The 23,912-nt window shown below is 47.1% G+C and overlaps 1 protein-coding gene across 1 annotated transcript; it reads right to left on the bottom strand.

Moving 5' to 3' along the window:
- Nucleotides 1–2,194: 2,194 nt before the first annotated feature.
- LOC133141456 (uncharacterized) lies at nucleotides 2,195–22,951 on the bottom strand. The gene is made up of 29 exons (XM_061262029.1): nucleotides 22,899–22,951; nucleotides 21,892–22,102; nucleotides 21,428–21,487; nucleotides 21,005–21,138; nucleotides 20,458–20,611; nucleotides 19,692–19,768; nucleotides 19,327–19,460; nucleotides 18,118–18,221; nucleotides 17,574–17,632; nucleotides 16,946–17,165; nucleotides 15,712–16,341; nucleotides 14,561–15,211; nucleotides 13,844–13,959; nucleotides 13,034–13,118; nucleotides 12,806–12,857; nucleotides 12,201–12,335; nucleotides 11,667–11,770; nucleotides 11,016–11,223; nucleotides 10,000–10,100; nucleotides 9,305–9,434; nucleotides 8,862–8,892; nucleotides 8,288–8,410; nucleotides 7,903–8,065; nucleotides 5,339–5,394; nucleotides 4,894–5,076; nucleotides 4,388–4,542; nucleotides 3,854–3,922; nucleotides 3,174–3,331; nucleotides 2,195–2,393 (listed from the first exon to the last, which is right to left on the bottom strand). Exons 1-29 carry the CDS (start codon nucleotides 22,949–22,951, stop codon nucleotides 2,235–2,237), a joined length of 4,515 nt encoding a protein of 1,504 aa, XP_061118013.1. The 3' UTR covers nucleotides 2,195–2,234.
- Nucleotides 22,952–23,912: the final 961 nt, after the last annotated feature.

The following is a 23,912-nucleotide window of genomic DNA, read 5'->3' as shown; positions in this document are numbered from 1 at the left end:
AAAATAATAAAATAATAAAGGCAAAATAAATCAAACAAAACTGTTGCTTTCGCTCTGTCACTTTGCAGCTCTGTTGCTTTTCAGCCCCGTCATGCTGCTAATGCTACCCCGACACGAGAAGCAGTTGTCTCATGTCACACAACAATGGCAGAACCCATGGAGGCACACATGGAGGCACACATAAGTAGTAAACCATCAACTAAACGGCAACGCAAGTATTTGTTCCTGCATGACTTTAAAATAAAGCACACTTTCATATACTAAAGGCTGCGTGCAAATTGATGTGAAACAATGTTGCCAATGTTATTAGTTAGCTGGGAAGGGCAAATGATCTCTGAAAGTTATCTTCTCTCCACAAACGTTATTTAGGAAAATAAAAAATACCCCAAAATTTGTGAAAGCATTTGAAAATATACCACATTTCCTGACATTTGCAGATTAGCTACCAATGTGGTTAGTTAACTAGCACAGTTAACGAGTGGTATAATTTCTGCCGTTGGGTCAGTGCAGAATTTGGATTGTTCACGTGGTTATATACTTACCACATAAACACCACCAATTCATAGTCAGCCATGTTTTTTTTCATGTTTTAATTTGGCGTTGTGCACCTGGAACACTTGGAGATGGAAGTTTGATCTCTGATGGTAAGTGGAAAGCAGCATAACTTCCGGAATTGAGTCTGCTTGAATCGTGGAGAAACCATAGGGAGAAACGTTACATGGTTGGAGTAGTCTCAGACAGCCCGCCACACTCTCATTCACACTGCAGACCGCAGCTGAGCTCACAGAGTGGAATCAAAGGAAGACCTTTCCTATGTGGCTTCCGCATGCAGTCCATGGACACCCGGTCGACCAGCTGGGGTTGCAAAATGTCCACGAAGGATGTGGATCCCGAACAGGCTAATCCCTCCCACACCCTGGGAAACTCAATCACCAATCATATAGCAAGCATCACCCTATGGCGCTACCGGCCAGGTGCCCTTGGCACAATCAAAGTACTCAACTGTCCAATGTACCATGTGATACAGTCATGGATTATTTTGCGATCATCGGTGAAAGGGGGCATAACCACTGTCAAAGCCTTTGGGTCTTTCCTGAGAGGAAGGCTGTTCCAGTCGTAAATGGTAAATGATTGGCATTTATATAGCGCCTTTATCCAAAGCGCTGTACAATTAATGCTTCTCATTCACCCATTCACCCATTCATACACACACCCACACACCGATGGCGATTGGCTGCCATGCAAGGTGCCGACCAGCTAGTCAGGAGCATTTGGGGGTTAGGTGTCTTGTTCAGGGACACTTCGACACAGCCTGGGCAGGGGATCAAACCGGCAACCCTCCGACTGCCAGACGACTGCTCTTACAGCCTGAGCCATGTCGCCCTCGTAGTCATACTGTATGGTTGTCTATCGGGGTGAACAGGGAGTAGTGGAACGTGTCTATGACCATCTGAAATCTGTGCCTTCGTGCTGTGCAGCACTTGGGCTCACCTCCCCATAAAGACCACCTCCATCATGGGGGAGAGGCTTGAGATGTGGATCCAGATAAGGGCCAGGGCCCCTGGTGCAATCCAGTCCCCTGGGGCATCACTTGGCTTGGCCTGCTCCCCTCCCTCTTCCAGCAATTTGGCACTTCCAGCAGTACCAAGAAGGACGGTGATGAGTTGACCGGTCCCTGGTGCTGACCAGACCTGGGTCAAATTTGTAGTTGTTTTGGGTTCACATACTTTTCTACACCTCTTTGAGCTTGTCTGGTGTATTGGAACCTATTAAATACTGTAAAAAACGGCAATCCCTGCCTTCTGGTACTCTTGGTTGGCTCAATTGCAAGAGGCAAGATCAATTGAGCACAGACAAGTATGGTCTGGTGCAAACGCCTGGGGCTCATTCCAGTCTTTATCTCCTCTGACTTTGTCTGTCCGCCATCTTTAAGGACATTCCAATCTGCTAAATGTTGGTTTTAAAATGTTTTATTGGAAACACCAAAGGCACTAGCACCACCACAGGCTCCTTGTATAAGGCAAGATTTATGGCATTCTTTGTGACTGATACTCAATCACACATTAAAAAAACATTAAAGGTCACACTCACAATCACATTTACAGTATTTACTGCGAGTACAGAGCACTTAAAGTACCAAAACAAAATAGAAAAATTCATATTACAATTCAACAACTGTAAACCTGAGAGATGTGACAGTTTAACTGTCACACACAATATAAATTATCTTTGGATCAGACTTGGTCCTCCTCGGCCACCATCTTCTCGATGGCGGTCCAGTCCAGTTTGCTGAGGATACTGCCAGTGCTCTCAGAGGGGGAGTCCCTGTCCAGCCCCTTCAGCCAGACTCCAGCTCCACTCCCTGGAGCTCCACTCCGCTCTTCCACAGAGCCCTGAGGAGAGAGCACCATACACCAGGGTGACATCCTATCCCACTTACACCCATGAAGAGCATTAGTATTCAACCACTTACGAAGATCTATCCATCTACAAAAAGCCAGGGATAAGCAAGGGCCGAGATTGTTATGATTGAATATAAAAACCTTTAAGCCTTAATTAGGTATGTAAAGGAGACATATCCCCCCACATGAAGGATCTGGATGTATCTAAAGCAGGGGTGTCAAACTAAATTCCCAGGGAGCCACAGTGACTGTGGGGCTTTCAATCAGCTGCCAATTGTGGCCTTGAGAACAAGATGTGTGGATTATTTAGCCAATCAATGACTTGAATGAACCACTGGTGCCAGGAACAACCTAAAAACCAGCAGTCACTGTGGCCCTCCAGCACTGGAGTTGATATCTGTGGTCTAGACAGTGGACTACAGTGGTGTGTATGGTGGTTAATGCAGATGAAGACTACAGTCATGTGTATGGTGGTTAATGCAGATGAAGACTACAGTCATGTGTATGGTGGTTAATGCAGATGAAGACTACAGTCATGTATATGGTGGTTAATGCAGATGAAGACTACAGTCATCTGTATGGGGGTTAATGCAGATGAAGACTACAGTCATGTGTATGGGGGTTAATGCAGATGAAGACTACAGTCATATGTATGGTGGTTAATGCAGATGAAGACTACAGTGATGTTTGTGGGGGTTAATGCAGATGAAGACTACAGTGATGTTTGTGGGGGTTAATGGAGATGTGTAGTGTAGTGTAGTCAAGTCTGACCTGTTTGTCCAGGCCAAGCAAGCGTCGGATCTCCAGAGGAGGGTTCCATGGGCTCAGGAGCTGCTCGTCATCACTCTCCTCCTCCACCTCCTCTCTCACTTCCCTCTCTCTTCTCATCCTGTCCTCCTTCAGGGGTGGCCGTATTCCCTTCATCCAGCCTACGGGACAATTACACCATGATATTCCCAAGCCTATCAAAACCTATTCCCATTATCCAGCCTGAGACAATTGCACCATGATATTCCCAAGCCTATCAAAACCTATTCCCTTCATCCAGCCTATGAGACAATTACACCATGATATTCCCAAGCCTATCAAAACCTATTCCCATTATCCAGCCTATGAGACAATTGCACCATGACATTCCCAAACCCGTCAAATCCCATTCTCAATATCCAACCTATGAGAAAATAACACCATGATATTCCAAAGCCTGTCAAAACCCATTCCCATTATCCAGCCGATGGGAAAATTACACCATGATATTCCCAAGCCTGTCAAAACCTATTCCCATAATCCAGCCTATGAGAAAATGACACCATGATATTCCCAAGATAGTCAAAACCTATTCCCATTATCCAGCCAATGAAACAATTACACCATGATATTCCCACTGGTACAGAATCACACAGAGGATGTTTTCAGTGGTTAATTAAATTGCTCTAATTAAGGGGGCAAACCTTTGCCCGGTCTCCTGCCCCTGGTGTCTTGTACACCCCATCTCGTCAGACGGGCATCTGGGAGTGCACCTGCAGGAGCCACAAGGACCCGACAGAAAGAGTTACAGCATACCATCCTACACTTTTAATGCTTCAAGATTAAACATGTCTTACTCTAGTCACTTGCCAATTGATCAAATCGTAAAAACAAGCCGTACTACTTTTTAAAATATCTCCTCAGTGGATGGCCTCATGTGCCCCCAGGAGCTCGAAACAGCAATTCTACAGTTACTAGTCAAACACCCGACTACTAGGATACCCTGCTACCCCTATATGTGAGGGCTATTCAATGTTTTTTTGATACAGAAATATTTTACAGAAGACTAAGATCCGTAAAGCTGTTGGACCCTTAACCCCACATTGCTGCTTAGTCTAATCAACCCTAAGTCGATTTGGATAAACTAAATACCAAATTCAACGAAATAACAAATTATTATTTATGATTTACAGAGCAGCAGAAAGGCACCAGGCCTGAACCCCCAGAGAACAGCTCACCAGGTCTGTGCATACGGCGGGTGGTGAGCTGATGTTCTCCACGCTGGGCAGATATGCTCCGTACTCCTGCGGTCCTCCCAGGAGAGGCAGATGTGTGGAACAGAGCGTCCCTCCCCCTCCTCCCCTCAGGCCTGCTGTAGCCGTGAGGAGCAGCCCTGGAACACACACAGCCCTCCGACCTGGTTACACTCACTCACACAACTACAACTCCCAGCACTCACAAAACTACAACTCCCAGCACTCACACAACTACAACTCCCAGCACTCACACAACTACAACTCCCAGCACTCACACAACTACAACTCCCAGCACTCACACAACTACAATTGGAGGAACTCAGGATAAAAAATAATAATGAATGATCTTAATGATCACAACTGAAAGTCGCAGCGTCTGTATACCTATAATTTACCAATATAACTTACAACTTATAAAGAAATCATATTTTGAGTGCACAGCGTCCTTAATACTTTTAAAGGTAATAACGGCACAGAAAGCTGCTGACCTGCGGCTGCTCTGATTGGTGCTTTGTGAGGGGTGGGCCTTGGGCCTGCGGCTGCTCTGATTGGTGCTTTGTGAGGGCTGGGCCTTGGTGAGGGTGGGCAGGGCTGGGGACGGCTTGAGCAGCTCTGTAATCAAGCTACAGGCCTCTCGGGCTCTGAGGGTGTGGTGTTCCAGCAGCAATGTCCTGCTCGACAACAAACAACATTAAACACACAGACCTCGACACATACAGTGCTCCAAAATGGCTGCCATGATCAGAAGTGCCGACAGTACAAACTACAAAAACACAAAATCTTCTTTAAGAGTTAAAATGGCAGTTATGTTGGTGAATATTTGCACATGAATATATATATATATATATATATATATATATATATATATATATTTGTGGGTACAGTTTGTCAAAAGTGAGTCTGTAAGGTAAAATGGTTCCATGAAGCACTCACTTTTCCTTCTTTTCCTTCATTTTATTGTTGGTAGAAAGATCTCTGGAGGTCAGATTCTGTAGACAGAGCAGATTAACGTAAATACATACAATACTATTTAGACCACTATTTAGCCTATTTGAAGCATATTAATGACTAATTAAAGGAAGGTAGCGTTAAAGACACGGCTTGTTATTCAGTGTACCTTGGGTCAGGCCAGTAACCTTAGGTTTGGTCAGAGACAGTTGAGTCAAGGTCTGATATTATTTTCAGACATATGCAGACCCTGAGAAAAAAAACTAGCCATATTTAATAATATTAATAATAATATCCACAGTGAGTCAGGACCTCAGTTTAACATCTCATCTGAAAGACGGCATCTCCGACAGCACAGTGTCCCCATCACTGCACTGGGGCATTGGGATTTATTTCACTAGAGGGAAGATCGTCCCCTACTGGCCCACCAACACTACTTCCAGCAGCAACTTAGTTTTCCCAGGAGGTCTCCCATCCAAGTTCTGACCAAGCCCACACCTGCTTAGCTTCAGCCATTCAGCAGGAGAAGGGTGCATGGTTGTATGGCTGCTTGCATTTAAAATACTTTGATAAGTTTATGACAAAAACCCAGTTTTGTTCTCATCAGTTCTCTGGCTGTTTTGTGAGTTAGCTGAGTTAGCAGATTAGCTGAGTTAGCTGAGTTAGCAGGGACAGGAGGGTTAGTTAGCACAGTCAGCTGGGTTAGCAGAGTCAGCAGGGTCAGCTGGGTTAGCAGGGTTAGCAGAGTCAGCTGGGTTAGCAGGGTTAGCAGGGTTAGCAGAGTCAGCTGAGTCAGCTGGGTTAGCAGAGTCAGCTGGGTTAGCAGAGTCAGCAGGGTTAGCAGAGTCAGCTGGGTTAGCAGAGTCAGCAGGGTCAGCAGGGTCAGCAGGGTTAGCTGGGTTAGCAGGGTCAGCAGGGTCAGCAGGGTTAGCTGGGTTAGCAGGGTCAGCAGGGTCAGCAGGGTTAGCAGAGTCAGCACAGTCAGCACGGTCAGCAGAGTCAGCTGGGTTAGCAGAGTCAGCAGGGTCAGCAGAGTCAGCAGGGTCAGCAGGGTTAGCTGGGTTAGCAGAGTCAGCTGGGTTAGCAGGGTCAGCAGGGTCAGCTGGGTCAGCTGGGTTAGCAGAGTCAGCAGAGTCAGCAGGGTCAGCAGGGTCAGCAGGGTTAGCTGGGTTAGCAGGGTCAGCAGGGTCAGCAGGGTTAGCAGAGTCAGCTGGGTTAGCAGAGTCAGCACAGTCAGCACGGTCAGCAGAGTCAGCTGGGTTAGCAGAGTCAGCAGGGTCAGCAGAGTCAGCAGGGTCAGCAGGGTCAGCAGGGTCAGCTGGGTTAGCAGAGTCAGCTGGGTTAGCAGGGTCAGCAGGGTCAGCTGGGTCAGCTGGGTTAGCAGAGTCAGCTGGGTTAGCAGAGTCAGCAGAGTCAGCTGGGTTAGCAGAGTCAGCTGGGTCAGCTGGGTTAGCAGAGTCAGCAGGGTCAGCTGGGTTAGCAGAGTCAGCTGGGTTAGCAGGGTCAGCAGGGTCAGCTGGGTCAGCTGGGTTAGCAGAGTCAGCTGGGTTAGCAGAGTCAGCTGGGTTAGCAGAGTCAGCTGGGTCAGCTGGGTCAGCAGAGTCAGCAGAGTCAGCAGGGTCAGCAGGGTTAGCAGAGTCAGCTGGGTCAGCTGGGTTAGCAGGGTTAGCAGAGTCAGCTGGGTTAGCAGAGTCAGCTGGGTTAGCAGAGTCAGCAGGGTCAGCAGGGTCAGCTGGGTTAGCAGGGTTAGCAGAGTCAGCTGGGTTAGCAGAGTCAGCTGGGTTAGCAGGGTCAGCAGGGTCAGCAGGGTCAGCAGGGTTAGCTGGGTTAGCAGAGTCAGCAGGGTTAGCAGAGTCAGCTGGGTTAGCAGAGTCAGCAGGGTCAGCTGGGTTAGCAGGGTTAGCAGAGTCAGCTGGGTTAGCAGAGTCAGCTGGGTTAGCAGAGTCAGCAGGGTCAGCAGGGTCAGCTGGGTTAGCAGGGTTAGCAGAGTCAGCTGGGTTAGCAGAGTCAGCTGGGTTAGCAGGGTCAGCAGGGTCAGCAGGGTCAGCAGGGTTAGCTGGGTTAGCAGAGTCAGCAGGGTTAGCAGAGTCAGCTGGGTTAGCAGAGTCAGCTGGGTTAGCAGAGTCAGCAGGGTCAGCTGGGTTAGCAGGGTTAGCAGGGTTAGCAGGGTCAGCAGGGTTAGCTGGGTTAGCAGAGTCAGCAGGGTTAGCAGAGTCAGCTGGGTTAGCAGAGTCAGCTGGGTTAGCAGGGTCAGCAGGGTCAGCTGGGTTAGCTGGGTTAGCAGAGTCAGCAGGGTTAGCAGAGTCAGCTGGGTTAGCAGAGTCAGCTGGGTTAGCAGAGTCAGCAGGGTCAGCTGGGTTAGCAGGGTTAGCAGGGTTAGCAGGGTCAGCTGGGTTAGCAGGGTTAGCAGGGTTAGCAGAGTCAGCTGAGTCAGCTGGGTTAGCAGAGTCAGCAGGGTCAGCTGGGTTAGCAGAGTCAGCAGGGTCAGCAGGGTCAGCAGGGTCAGCACGGTCAGCTGGGTCGGCTGGGACCACGATGCACAGCCTGACCTGAGTGGACGAAGGTGTGAAGGGCCGGTGCTCTTGCTCTCTCTTCTCCTCCCTCTGTCTGCGGTATTCTGCAATCCTTTCTTTCTGCTTCTTCTTCATCCATGCCCGCAGTTCCTCTCGCTGCTCCTCCTCCTCCACCCCCATGTTGTTCTGCTCACCCCGTCTATTACAGAGTAGAGATGAACCAGACCAGACAGACAAGTATTTGAATCCAAAACAATGATGGATTTGACTCAAGTCTGAAATTAACCAGAAATTAATCGGGACGTTTTAACATCGTCAAACGTTCGACCAGCGACCTGCTAACACACAGTTGTGCATCATGTATGTGACTGGAATATGCTGAGTGATTAGGAGTATTGATTGGCTCCCACTGGGCTGTTACCTGAGAAACCTGTCTCTCAGTGAGTCTGATGGGCCGAGTGAATAGGTGGAGGCACCTCTCAGCCCGCCCAACTCTGTCAGGGTGTCGCCCGTGTCACTCAGGTCCAGAGGCCCGTCTGAAAACCTGAGGGGTCAGAGGCTGGGTGAAACGGTGCAAAACGGGGAGAGTGTGTAACATGGGGATAGTATGTGATACAGGATCGTGTGCGATACAGGATAGTGTGTGATACTGTCCTGATATGGTGATATGGGGCGACATTGGTTCATGATGGTAAGAGCAGTCGTTGCACCAGGGCTGCCGGTTCGATCCTGCCCTGACTGTGTCGAAGTTTCCCTGAGCAAAACACCTATCCCCCAATTGCTCCTGACAAGCTGGTTGGTACCTCGTATGGCAGCCAATCACCGTTGGAGTGTGAGTGTGTGTGTGTGTGTGTGTGTGTATGAAAGGGGGAATGAGAAGCATAAATTGTACAGCGCTTTGGATAAAGGCGCTATATCAATGAGAATGTGTGGAAGGGGGACAGAGCGTTCTACTTTAGCACACAGTATATGGATTGAATGCAGCACACACTTACTTTCCAGACCTTTCCATCATGGAATCAAAAGCTGCAAAAGAAATTTACAATTTTAGCCCTCAGTAAACAAGTGATGTCTTGCAGAGGCTAGCAGGTAGTTTGCTCTGACAAAGTTGTGGCATTCAATGCAGAGATTAAATGAAAGGCTAAATTGAATTGTTGTCATTTCACCTCATTACGTAACTAGGCACAAGTGACACAGTGAGAAAGTCCAGAAACCCTTTAAAGGCCTAAAGGTAGCATTTGACGGGATACCCTGATTGGACAGCTATGAAAACAGGAAAGCGCTCCTGAAAAGGAACTAATAAACTGGACCCTCACACCTGCAGCACAGGTAACAGCTATGAGATCCCCCTCTAAAAGAATTGGGATTTTGCTTTGGCTACTGAAAACACAGCATTGTATACTAACGTGGCTTTGCGACGATGCATGCTGCCTCTTACCGTCTGCTGATCTTCCCACACCACCCCTGCTGCTGGTGCTCTGCTCCTCCACGTCCCTGAAGCTCACACTGAGGCCCAAAGAGTCCCTGAGGCCCAGACCGAGACGCGAAGAGTTGGGGAGGCTGAGAGGCTGGAGGGTGACAAACACACATCGTATCGGACAGAAACTTCTAGAAACAGCACAGACACAAAGTCGGGTGGGCACGGATAGGGGCGATATGTTTAAACGGCATCATAACTTGGTCATAGGACCAGTTTAGACAAGAAAAACAGCATTAACACGTGCTGAAGTGACAGTATGAAGACTTTTGACACTTAAGTTTTATTCGAAAAAGAACAGAGATTCCTAGTTCATTAAAGTTTGTGTGTGGCCTACCAACAAAATGGCTTGCGATTAACCCCTTCTGCCCCAGACCAAAAAATAATTCTGGCAAACTCATCGGGTGGGCGACACTAAACTGAATTTGTAAGCATGAAAAACAAGACAAAACAAAACATCTGTTTAACACATTCACAACAGCAAATCTTTTTAAACCAACACCAGGACCAGTGCCTTCACTGTTATTCTATTGGATTAGCATTTAGCATTAGCATTCCCACAGTAGTGTTGCCTCATTTGGACTTTGAATAAAGAGTCTATCCTTTTTCAAATTCCTGGGAGATCGTAATCCGGGCAGCAGGGGTGGGCTACGCACCTCTATCTCCACGAGTAGCCCGAGTGGCTCCTTATCCTGGCCGGGTTCAGAGATGCCCCACAGGCCCGGTATCACAGGGGGACTGGGCCTCTCACTGGGTTCTGGAAGAAGCAAACGGATCATTCCCGGTGTGAAATTACAGAGCGAAGCTGTGCCTTGTAGACAGGTGTAACACACGGCAATAGATAGGAGGCGTGCAGACCTGAATTCGCCAGTGAAATTACAGACACAATACAAGCCCACGGGACAAACGACAAATCAGGCTACAAACTTGAGATTGTCCTCGTGTATTTTCAAAATAAAATGAATATTCAAAAGTAACTCAATGAAACCATTGACCACAACCTAAATAATGGCAACCTAAAAAACAGAACTTAAAAAAAAAAATTACTTTTAAAGCTTCAAGGCTTACAGAATTGTATGAGAGTAGCATCTGTAATGGGCTGTGAACCAAGCAGAAGCTAACTGACACATACAATGAACCATTCAGTGTCACAGGGACTGGAGAATTACCCATCTATGTGTCTACCATGGCCTCCACTCTCATTTACTCAGTATTCAGAAGGTTTATGGCCCGTGCACACCAAAAACTATAACTCCTGCAATAACGATGTGAGTATCCATGCTGATGAACCATAACTTTCTGTAAATAGTCTCCCGGCTCTGTCATCTGCCATTTTGAACATGACACCTTGTAAATCTGGATGGATTTTGATTGGCTGTCTGTGTATCAATCGTTTATGCAGCTGAAAAAAAAATCACTCTGAAAGTGATCAAAAAAATTGTCCATCATTAGCGTTGTCATTATAGTTGTGGTGTGGACATCCACTTCAGTTAGAACGATAAAAGAAACAAACTTTTTATAGTTAGCTTCATAGTTATAGTTCTTGGTGTGGATGGATCTCTAGGGTTAGAGTTACCCAGCAGTGTTTCTAGCACAGTCTCCACAGTAATTTCTCAATGTTCTGAAGGGTTAGAGTTGTGTCTAGTGTTTAGAAGGTCAGGGTTAGAGTTACCCAGCTGTGTGTCGAGCACAGTCTCCACAGTCATTTGCTCAGTGGAGGTGTGATTTGGGACAGGAGCTCCAGGCCGGTGGGTGTGGGGGGAGACGGGGGTGGAGGTCGGCCCGGTCGGGGAGGCAGAAGCCTGGCGGGAGGGCAGGTGCTCCAGCAGATCCTCGTCCTCCAGATTAATCACGTTGATGAAGTGGCGTCCCGCGCTGACCTGAGGGAAGCCATTCTTCATGTTATTGGACACATAATTGCCATGTCCAGTAGGCCTGTAGCTACTAGACCAGGCTCAGTTAAGTAATTGTCTTGGATTCAAACACTTTTCTGTGCTCGATTGATCTTGCCTGGTGCAATTGAGCTAACCAAGAGGACCAGAAGGTGGGGTTTGCATTTCTTGAGAGTATTTCATAGGTTCCAATACACCAGACAAGCTCAGTGAAGCATAGCATACAAGCATACATGGCCAGCGTATGACCATATAAAACATACGACCTGGGTCAATTACGTAATTGTTCTGGATTCTATACTTTTCTGGTTGGCTCAATTGCACCAGGCAAGATCAGTTGAGCACAGAAAAGTGTTTGAATCCAAAACAATTATGTAATTTACCCAGGTCTGCAAGTGATGCTATTTAATGAATAAAAATGTCAATCTGACCGTGTCCGGTCCCTGCTGGACCGCGCTCTCAGCCTCCCGGGGGAACTGCAGGTTCAGGAGTACACCAGGACAGGCTGCTGCAGCGGTCTCTACCTGCACCGCACCTGCTGGGGGTGCCAGAGAGAAGCAATCACACTCACCCACAGTCATTTCTGCCGTAGGACGTTAGCGTGAAAGTAATCGTACGAGCCTAAATCGTGACATCGCCAGCAACGCATTTTACCCAGCACACTCCTGGGATTCACCCATTAGTTTCACTGCAGTACGACCTGGCCTAGGGCCAGTATGAGAGCATTCAAACATCTAAGGATTTCTCAAATATAATGGCAAAAGGCTACTTTCCAAAGTAACAGTGGTTTAAATCTGAAAGTTAAGTTTCAATTTCATATCAAAATATAAACAGCGTACAATCTGGACAGCCTACAAGAACGTGAAAAACCAGAATGAAAAGGTTTCCCCTCCATGATAACGGAAGCAGGGGGCGACATAGCATAACATAATAATATAACGTAAAGACAGGACCAGACACAATACCGGAGTCGGTGTTGGTGCTGGCATCGTGGAGCTGGGGCGGTCTCTTCTGCGTGCTGGCGAAGGCGTGGAGCTCGGCTGCAGTAGACAGAGCCCTGGAGATCAGGTCCGGCCCGGCCAGCACGGAGCTGCCCGACTCTGGGAGGAAAAGGCCGAACACCAGCGCTAGGTTCAGTTAGCAGGCAACACTGGCACAGATCAACCCGATCAGATCAATACGCTCAATGCACATTGTAATCTGTGAGAGCACCTCTAGAAGCATATTTGTACTTTCCATATATGAAGATGAAAATCTTCACCATGAAAATTTGAATGACATGTTATTTTAATGGCGTTTTCAAATGTCAGAACATTAAGGGAGCATAATTTCAGCGATACCAGTCAGAAGCATTGACTAATTAATAACAATTGCAGACATACTGGTTATTAATATGAACAGGGAAGGGGTTGAGTGCCATTTTGTACAACAGTTATCTTTTGTGGCTTTGAAATAGACACTTATATTTAATTTAGACCATTGTACTGGGATCGTGCCGTAAACAGGTCTCAGTGAAGCTGGCTGAAGGGATGAATGAGCAGATCACAGCTGCCTTCATGAAGAAGCTCACCGTCAACCATGTCTTCCTCCAGCGCTGACCCTGATGGCTCAGCTTTATCAGCCTACAGTAATAAAACAGGAAAAGTGTCAAGCAGCCCACGGAACGCCTTTACCAATGACTATGAGACAGCAGGGCTCCATCTTAAATTTTAGGCTCATATTGAGATTGGAGGCATGGTATAAAAGAGTGGTGTTCCGTTGGTTAACAGGTTATGGCGAAGGAGCGTTGACACCGTACCTCTGTTGGAGAGATGCTGGAATCCTCCGGTCTGCCAAGGCTTCTGCTTTGTCCCTCCTGCTCCCTCTCCTCCCTCCTCTTCTGCCTGCGGACAAAAGACAGCACCGACTCTAAACTGTGAAGGACCTCGAACACCACACATCTAAAGCACTTCTAAAAACATACCTTTATGAGCACAGACAGCACCGACTCTAAACTGGATGGGACATCAGACACCCTGGAGGTCTACACTCTCCCCAACATGAAGTAGGGTTCACACATCTACCGTTGCAGATGATTGGCCAATCCAAATAGGGGTAGAAATTGGGACGTCAGGCTCTAGTTGGGAGCCGATACCTTTAACCCTTTGAAGAGGAGGCCATTTGGAAAGTTCTCAAAATTCCAAGTCAGTGTTCTAGAACTCTTGCTTTCTATCACCAGCTGTGGTTGTGACATCACCATTAGGGCTGCACCATATATTGCATATTGATCACCATCGAAATATGAACATGTGCAATAAACACATCACAAAAGACTGCTTGAACTGTTATGAATAGTATTTATTTAAATTGATGTCCTGTTAAATTGATTGGCTGCAATTTTGTTCAATAAAAGCATGTTGGGAATGAAGTATTGATTTATTTGCATTCAGTGGGCAGTAGCAATGTACCTAAAGCAGGAACACATTAAAACTGTGCACAATTGTTCACTTATCGCAAAGTCATCGCAATATTCAACAATGTTATCGCATATTGCATATTTTCCTCATATCGTGCACCCCTAACTCAGATCACATATGTCTGACCTCACATGAGCGAGCAGAGAATTTACCTTTTGCTGGAGGCGAGTGTATCCTGAGCAGGGTGGGCCTGGGAGGCCATGGTGACGAGGCGAGGCCCAGCCCTCTCCCCACACTCTGGAGCCCACGCCACCCGCCCCAGGAGCACCTGCAGAGGGGCGAGACGGTGAGCGGGAGGCATAGTGAGGAAAACTCTGGATTGTGTGTGTATGTGCGTGCGTGTGTGTGTATGTGCGTGCGTGCGTGTGTGTGTGTGTGTGTGTGTGTGTGTGTGCGTGTATGTGCGTGTGTGTGTGTACGTGTGTATGTATGCGTGTGCGTGTGTGTGTGCGTGTGTGCATGTATGTGCGTGTGTGTGTGCGCGTGTGTGTGTGTGTGCGTGTGTGTGCATGTATGTGTGTGTGCGTGTATGCGTGTGTGTGTGTGTGTATCTGTGTGTGTCCAGAGCTTTATGGTGAATGGGAGGCGTTGGCAGAAGGAGACCCTCATGCACTTGAGTATGATAAGTGGCGGTTGGCATCACATGCACGTGTTGCAGCACACTCCTGATCTAGTGATGAATAATGATCTATGAATTCTGTTCCTAACCAGCCTGCCACCGTATCGGGCCTGGAGATTTGTTGATGGGATATGACTGTTCAGGTACGCGTTGCTGGGCCTGGAGAGAGTGTGCGTTACAGGACGCAGTAAGCATGCGGTGCCGTGTATTGGATTTGTGTGCTGTACTGTGTACAGTACGTGTGCGACACCTTGCTTGGCTGATCGGGGGCCCTCTGAAGCAGCTGAATGCCAGAGCTGAACGCTGGGAACGCTGGGTGGCCTGGGACCTCAGGAAACCCTGGAGGGCTGGGCACGGAGATCAGAGGCGTGGCGGGGGTGGTGAAGGGGGCGGGAGGGGCAGGCAGGCGGGGCTCGGGGTGAAAGCGCAGCAGCGGGAGGCCGTGGGGCAGGGGCTGCCGGTGGGACGGGGGAGCGAGGATCAGCTGGAGGGGGCCACCCTGACCACTTCCCTGCCCTGGGCCGTCCAGGAGTTTGGGCTGCGCCACCTGACGGACGCTCTGGTCCGGCGGAACCTCGAATGCCCGCTGGGCCGGTTTCCGCCACCCCCTGCCCCCCTCTCTGGGCAGGACGGGGGGGTCTGCGCGGGGGTGCACAAACGCCTCTCTTGGGAGGGGGGGCACGGCAGAGCTGTAGAGGAGGCCTGTGGGGACAGCAGGGGGGGGCAAGGAGGAGCGCGGGGGCAGCTGCCGCAGTTTTAATCCTGTGGGTGCCGGAGGAGGAGTAGCGCTCGAGCCAGCGGCACACAGCAGCGCCAGCCCCTGGTGGCGGACGGGGGTAACGCAGGCGCTTCCCCTCTCCGTCTGGGTTCCCCTCAGTTCCTCCAAACGGACAGGAAGTTCCTGGAGAGCCACAGCGACAGAAATGAATCATAGTCGCGTCGCGATCACTATAAACGTGCCATGGAAACATCATAAATGGCAGAAAATCAAGCAGTTCTCAAGTTTTAAAATTAGGTTCAGAAAATGTAATCAAGTAACTTAGTATTTAGTACAGGGTGTCCAGTCTCATCTTATCTGAGCTGGAGTGGGTGCAGGTTTTTGTTTTAGCCCTGCACTAAGGCATTACATTACATTACATTAATGGCATTTGGCAGACGCTCTTATCCAGAGCGACGTACGACAAAGTGCAAAGTGCATACCCATAACCAGGGATAAGTGCGCTGAAAGACCCTCGACACGAGAGGAAGACCTCTGATTCCACAAATTAACTAATCGTGGTCTCAATCAAGACCTTGAGAAATAGAATCAGGAGGAGCGGTGCTGGGCCCACACCGGCCCTTTTCAGACATTTCATTGTAATCACTTGAGCTTCAGACAGCAGGCAGGCCATGATGAGCTACCTCACTGAGGCTCTCCATGTTGCCCAGGCTCGGACTCTCACTGCTGGGGCTCACAGAGTGGAGAAGCTCCAGCTCATCGGCCTGTCCTGCCCACGGCTGGGTCTCTGGGTCCGGCCCGAGGTTCTGCTCCGTGTGGAGACGCTCCAGTGCATGGGGCTGAGGCGTGGGGACCGGGCCCTGGTTCTGAGGTCCAAACTGGTGTGGGTCTGGTCTGGGTGGGAAAAATGGAGCGCCTGGCTGGTGGGTCTGGATTAATCGGGGCGGATTGGCTGTGGGAATTGGATTCTGGGTCTGGATTAAGAGGGGCTGATTAGCTGTGGGAATGGGGTACTGGGGGTGATTTAATGGGGGCAGATTAGCTGGGGGAATGGGGTACTGGGGGTGATTTAATGGAGGCAGATTAGCTGGGGGAATGGGGTACTGGGACTGGTTTAACTGGGGCAGATTTTCTGTGGGAATGGGGTACTGGGTGTGGTCTAATGGGGGCAGATTGGCTGTGGGAATGGGATAATGGGACTGGTTTAACTGGGACAGATGATCAGTGGGAATGGGATTCTGGTTTAACTGGGACGGATTGGGGAAGGAGGCGGCCACAGTTTGCAGGAGGCTGATGAAGCTCATCTGTTGGAACTGGCGGGAGAGAGAGGAAAAAGAAACACAAACCGTGGGGAACTGTGAACATGACCTGGAGGACCACAGTGTCTGCCGGTTTCCAGGGGCATTAAAATTGATCTTGTAGACACACCTCAAGGCCTTGAATGGCTGCTGATTGAAATGAAACCACATATACCTGAAGTCACTGCTGCTCTCTATGAGTGGAGTCTGTCACCCTTCGTAGATTTAATTGTGTAGATTATAGTTCCACTTTATGAAGAAAATACTGGAGAACGATATATTTCAGTAGCTAGCATGTTAGCAGTAGCTATTAGGTGCATACTACCTACACCAGTAGGCAGATGCTAGCGCTTGCTTGGGACTGTACATTTTTAGCTTGCCACTTTGGGGGTGTTGAAATGGGGGAAATAAACTGAAGGGAATTTTTCAAGCCATGAATTTTATTTAATTTCGCAAAATGACTGAACTGAAATTTAACCCTAGCCTTGAGCATGACTCAAAGTCTAAACAACTTTCTCAACTCCAGTCCCCAGGACCAACTTGCCAGCAGCCTGAAGTGTTATTGCTGAATGTTTCATGTGCAATGTGTAGTTTTTCAGTGGTGTGCAGTTACATTCACCTGCACCAATCTGAACATCTGATCCTGGACCAGCTGCCTGAAGGGGTCTGCTGCTGCTGGAGGAGGCAGCGCCTCAGGGCCCCTCCCCAGCTGCGAGGTGCTGCTGCTGGGGAAACTCGGTACTTGAGGCCCAGGATGCAGGCCTGGCACAGGGCCCGCCTGGATGTTTGGCTCCTGGGCAGGGGCAGGGTCAGGGTCTGGAACCTCGACACTAGTTTGGCTGTAGAGGTGTGAAGACAATTTGGAAAAAGCACAGATCACGAAATACAGCAACCACTGATCAAATAAACATGGCTGCTATGACAGCACCAAGTGAAGCAGAATCACCTTATTTTAAGTCTGTTATAATGAACCTCCTTCTCAGTGGGAGGCTGAATCCTTTAGTTTCCGATTAAAAACATTTGGGGACACAATCTCACAGGAGGAGGCTTTGCATCTGTCCAAGCTACATAAGACTAACTTCGGTTCCATACACACCTAGGGTACAGTCACGTCCTATTACAGTGGTGTCATAGTATGGCATCATATTAAATCTTTCATGCATGACATTTTCTAACTATACTATGTGAGAAGTATGATCATTTCATTGAACGACGGGGAAAAAAATGAAAAACGAAAAGCACTGAACTGAGATGAATCTCCCTCGGTCTCCTCTCTGTCCGACACCTGATCCGCCAGGGTCAGTGTCTGTGAACATGAATGCAAAAAGGGGAACAGACCTAAATGCAAGGGGCTGCACTTCTTCCTTATTCAACAACTTAAATGTAGCTCAGTTAATATTAGACATGGCCCTTGAGGGTGTGAGGGTATTACAAATATGTGATTAGAATCTTCTTTACTGGACGTTAGAATGCTGTAGTAACAATAGCTACTGGCAACTGAAAGCAATTATAGAATTGATCAAATTAGAATGTAGAAATACAAACATTAGAATTTTGAAAAAAACATTCCAAAACATTACAGAACCGACTCTTCAAATAATTAAAAACTGGTCCATTACTACTGAAGAGTTTTTCATTTGGAGTTGGGCCAACTGCAGGGATCAGCAACCCTGGGAGTCAGGTGTGAAGACTGTCCGGCCAATCATTAGCAGTAATTACCCGGGAGATAAGAAAACCCGGGCTGGATTTGGATTTGAGGGCCGGAGTTGACGGTCCCCGGCTGAGTCATACCTGCTCATGGGCAGGCCTCGGCCCCCGGGAGACGGTCTTGATCTGGACTGAGATGCAGGAGGCGGAGCCTGAAGTGTACACAGCGTCCTCTCCCCTGCTCTCACCTACAGGACCACAGCGTTACAAACCCTGCCGGACCAGGAGAACATCGGCAGTGGAGGCCTCCAGCCACCGCCACGGGCTCCACCATTAAAGCGCAACTACACACAGGCCTGACTCATTTCCACATGTATTTTCACCACATATCAAATGTAACATTACAATTCATAGAATATCAGTATTGCCTTTTCAATGTCACTGACTAAATGTGCACAGTTTTATCCATTGACAACAGCACATTTTAAGCGATTGCTGGAATGAAAGAACCTAGAAGGATTAATGCCATTCAAATCCTTGCAATCAATATTTAATGTACGGTCCTTGAGGCATAGCAGAATACCTGAAGCTTAAGTCAGAATGTCTCAAACCAGAATTTAATGAATTAAATGAAAACGAATAGGACTTATTTTATAATTTGGTATAATTAAAATATAATTTGGTGTCCTATTGGAGTCAAGTGGGCCACTAATGAATTGAGAAATTGATAGTAGCTAAGGAGAATAAGAGCAGAGCAAGCAATAAACGTAAACATTTAGCACTTATTGCAAATAAAAAACCAAGGTGTTTCACAGAGATAAAATAAGAGCGAGCAAATAAAATAGCATTAAAAAATCTTTGTCAAAACAAATCATGACCATGTGCACTTGCAGGTCCCGCATCAGCCATTGGGGGTCGCTGTTGCAAGATGAGGCCCAGCTGTTAGGCGACCCCTGCTGGTTAATCTGATGCCAGCAAGTTGCCTGTTATGCTGAAGTGACTCATCTGTGTAAACCTCGACTTTAACAAGATACATTTTCAGACGTTCCATATCAGGGAGAGGAAGCCGCAAAGACAGCACAAATTGCAGCCTTGTGTTTTTTCAGATAAATATGTTTGTTATGCTGTTATACCAACAGTCTAAACACGCCTGGAAGGCAGAGTTTTGGACTCACCCTCTGGCTCAGGAAGGTCAGTCGTGTCATCCTCGGGGCCTCTGTGAGTGTCCATGGGCCTATTCTCCGGTTCAGAGCCAAACGCCCCCTCCTGGCTGTACTGGTGTACTGCTCTACCCATGTCTGTCTCTGTCTCTACCTCTTCCAGTTCAGATACTCTGTGGAATATCACAGTTACGACTGGCCGCAATGAGCTTTCCGTCCCGGCTGTAGGAGCAGCAGGTGGGGGTGACCCTCTTACCCTGCAGGGAGCGGGGCTTGAACACGGACTTGTGCTTCTTCTCCGAGTTCAGGTCCCAGGTACGCACCGTACTGAGGGGAGCGGAGGGGTTTAAACATACATGAATAAGTGCCTGGCTGTGGAACGGTGCAATAAACGCAATGAAAAACATGAAAATTAAATGATAAAGTGCCAATTGAATCATGAATTTCATTTTCGTCTCCGTGCCACTTTGAGGACATGCCTGGTAATAGCACTTATTAGCACTCATTGTGGGATTATATTCATGCATGGTGATTACATGGGTATGACTTCTTACACACCCATCGTTTGAGCACGTCAGGAACTCTTCCTTGATCTTTGGATGCCAGCAGCCACTGTTCAACATTGCAGTGTGACCCTGTTTCAGGGGTCAGAAAAATGTCTCACTTCAATAGCGTTTCACTGGCAATGGAAATATGTCAGAGAATAAAGCAACAGAACACATATTAACCATTTAAGCTGTAAGACCAGAAAAATGTCATTTCAATGTTCCTAACTACACATTCAAATGCGGAAGTACTGGTCACTACTGTTATAACAGGTCTTGACTTACACCCAATCCAAACATGAAGCAACATTAGCAAATGAACAGCCGAATGACAAGAAATAAATCTATAGAACACGTTTGTTTCAATGAAGTCTAGACAACAAACAGAGCGAGCGTTGTCATTCTGGGACCAAATATCACTCGCTCTGTCTCCATTTCAAGAACATTTCACTGGTGCATCCCGCCTCTAAATTGTTCCTCTTGGTGGAAAACCAATGACCCATCGCAAAGGACACTGGGAAGGAACAAGAGTGCTCGTAGTTTCCATGCATTATGAGAAAAGCTGTATGCCAAATAACTAAGTTTTACAAAATGCCATTTAGAAATACTGACAAATTATTTTCCAGAAAGGAAGATGTCTGTCCAGCGTGTTATCCGATTGGTTCCGATGTCGTCAGGTCGAATCCTCAGATAATATCAAGAGAGGTTTGCGATACGACATTGCCCCCCTGGTCCTACTCTTCTATGGGTGAAAGGGACCCTCTTGGCGATGACCGTACCTTCGTGTTGGCCATGTCCACGATGTACTGATCCCCCTTCACGCACTCCAGAACCGGGAAGCCATCCCGGTCCAGGACCTTAGCCTGAGCACTGCCTGCAACCACCAGGATGACATCGCCCGTGACGCTGTACTGCAGGGACTTTATCTGGTGGCTGTAGGGAGATCAGAGAGAGAGAGAGAAGCTGCCATTTACAGCAGAACTAGAGAGACCACCGTGTACAATTGTACTGGGGAAACTTAAATGGAACAATATTTCGGTCATTGCCAATTTTGCAGAAATAAATAATCAAGAAAAGCAAAAACTTGGATCGACAATTTCATCTTAGAGAGAAATGGCTCTTCATGGCTCTTCAACATGCAGCTATCAAGTACGTAATTGTGCGGCCAACTAGCTAACCTGAAAGAGATGCAGCTACCAATACATAGCTAAGCTAAACCAACACTTGCAAAGAAACAAACTAACAAAGGGTGTGACACATGGAGTCTTGCTAATAGATACAGAAAAAATATTTAGATAATATTGAAAAATACATAACTGAACGTACCACTCACAGGGCTGCAGGGATCGAAAGGCCTGCAGAGCAGCATCCATCCCGGCAAAGTCCCAAAATCTCACATCATAGTCGTATCCCCCGGTAACCAGCCGAGCACCCGAGGGGTCCAAGCCCAGAGCGGATACCTGAGTGTCACAGGTGAGAGGTAAACATTCCATCTCAGGTAAACATTCAACATTCAGCCACAGGTAAACATTCCATCTCAGATATACATTCTGACAAAGGTAAACATGAATAATTCGGACACAGGTAAACATTCTGATAAAGGTAAACATTAAACATTCCGTCACAGGTAAACATTCTGATAAAGGTAAACATTACAGAACATGCAAACAGGTTTTGTAGCTAATGATTCCCTGGAGTCAATGACTGAATCTCCTGGCATGGCTTTTACAGTATGAAAGGATGTCTTACCGTTTTTGTGCCATGCTGCAGTGTGATTTCATGCGTGTCTGGAATTCTTTTGACTGGGTTCTGTGAGAAAGGAAAAAAAGAGAACATCGATGGGCTTGTAAACTTTACTTCAATACCCAGAATGCACAGTAATAAATACAAATGGCGTACAGCAATTGAACCCAGGAACAAAAAAACTAAACAAAATGGCCACCAATATGGGCACCAAGAATCATGCCTCGCGGCCCTGCCATGATGTAAACTTGGCTTACAATACAATGGTAGAACCAATGCATTTCATTTAACATTTATGCAAAGTCAACAAGCACATATTAATCATGTGAACAAGAACCACCAAATCTGCTATATCAAAGCATGCCATAGACCTGCACTTCAAGCATTTAAAGTTTGAATGTATAGTTTATGAATGTTATGAATGAACCAGTTTGTAACATTTAGCCAGGACGATACCAAACCACGCATACGTCATCGTCTTCGTCCTGCATGTCTTCCTCGTCATCATCATCGTCCGCCAAACTGCCTCTGTACCCCGGAGGAAGTGGGGGGCCCACAATGTCGTCGGGATCTCCGTGGGTAGCAAGCTTGGAGGGGATGGGGGGGCCAATGAGGTCGGAGCTGGAGTCGGAATCAGAACCACTATCGCTGCTGTCCCCACTGCTGCTACTCTCCTGCGGCCTGCAGGAAGACAGGACGTCAGTGGCTATTCTCCAACTGCAATGCGGCCATTTTGTGAGGACACTGTTATCTGCGCAGAAAAACCCCTTTTTGTGAGGACATTTATCTTGGCAGAAAAATCCTATTTTCTGAGGAGAAGAAAATACATGTTTGTGAGGACAACTATTTGGGTAGAAAAACCTGAAGGGCTATTATACATTACTGGCATTTGGCAGAAGCTCTTATCCAGACAGACGTACAGTTGATTAGACTAAGCAGGAGACAATCCTCCCCTGGAGTAATGCACGGTTAAGGGCCTTGCTCAAGGGGCGGATGTTATTGTGGCTACACCGGGGACCACCGATCTTGTGTGTCCCAATCATGTATCTTAACCGGTCGCCCAGGTTTTACATTTACCTTATAAGGTTTTACATTCAAGTTCTATCAAGGCAATCAACCTTTTTCCCCAACTCAGAATGCAAATAATAATTTCTGCATTTCTGCTCAATTCAGGATAATGGAGATTTGAACATATGCCTGAAACAGGCTGCAGTCGACTGCATAACTTCTATCAAGGTGAGTAAGGACCTTTTTTTTACATGCAAAGTACCAAACCACCTACAAAGCCTTCATGAAAGGGTGTTTGCTTTCTTTCATCTCAAAATCTTGAAAACAACCTTGTCCATTTCACTTCCAGGTTTCACAACCTGTACAAGCAGCCTATATCCTGGCGTTAACTGTCCGTGTTGAAGCACATTTAAATGATTTACCTTGAGGTTTTTGCTGCAGGTTTGTCCCTGCAGGTGGATGCAGCTACCGGTCTGACTTTGCTCTTCTGAGAACTCCCTGCTTCCTTCTGCTGGGCTTCATCCTGTCGTCTTTCCTCTAGGCAACACACAACTGTGTTAACTACACACACACACACACACACACACACAACTGTGTTAACTATAACCACACTCACACACATACACACACAACTGTGTTAACTATAACCACACTCACACACATAGACACTCGCGCACACGCACAAACACACACAAACACACACAATTTTGTTAACTACACTCACACTCAAACACACAAACACACACACACACACACACACGCACACAACTGTGTTAGCTACACTCACACTGTGCTCAAATGCATAGAATCTCACTCACCTAACGCTCTATTGCTCCTTTCGATTGCTGTTCTCCGGGTCTGCTCAAAGATAGCCTCCAGATCAAAGGTGCGAGCCTTCTTCCCTGATGGGGTAAAAAGAACATTGTCTCTTTTTTATAAGCCCGGCTATAGACGATCCAAACGAGATACTTTGATTTTATTTAATCGAAGTATGTTTGGTAAAAACACATGTAAATCAAAACACCCACTTTAAGATCCCCCTGCTAACATGTGGATGCCCTAAAACCCCAGTTTAATTGTATTTGTCTTATTTTCTGTGCAGCTCAGTTCTTTAAAAGATCAAATCCATCGTTTTGGGGCACCAAACATGACCACAGTCCTGCACTACTCATTTTTGTCATCATGATTTCATTTCTTATACAATTCCCTATGAATACTTTTGAAGAAATGCTTCTTGAAAATAATGTATAAACAAATTAAATCAGAATGGGGAGTAAATTTCAAGTGCTTTACTCTTAACCAACAATCACAATGTTCTGCCTAAAAAGATAATGAATGTGTAATCAATTAGCCTTTCCAAAATGCTTAATAAAAATAATGATAATCCTGAAATTAAGTTGATAGTTTATTCAATCCTGCTGTGACAGCTTTGGCCGCTTATCTGGGTATCAATCCAAATGTGAGGGGTAACTGCTATTACTTA

The sequence above is a fragment of the Conger conger genome, chromosome 12 (assembly GCF_963514075.1).
Source record: "Conger conger chromosome 12, fConCon1.1, whole genome shotgun sequence".
In the NCBI taxonomy this organism is placed as follows: Eukaryota; Metazoa; Chordata; class Actinopteri; order Anguilliformes; family Congridae; genus Conger; species Conger conger.
The sequence above is the reverse complement of the archived record's forward strand: the minus strand, read 5'-3'. Positions and strand labels throughout refer to the sequence as shown.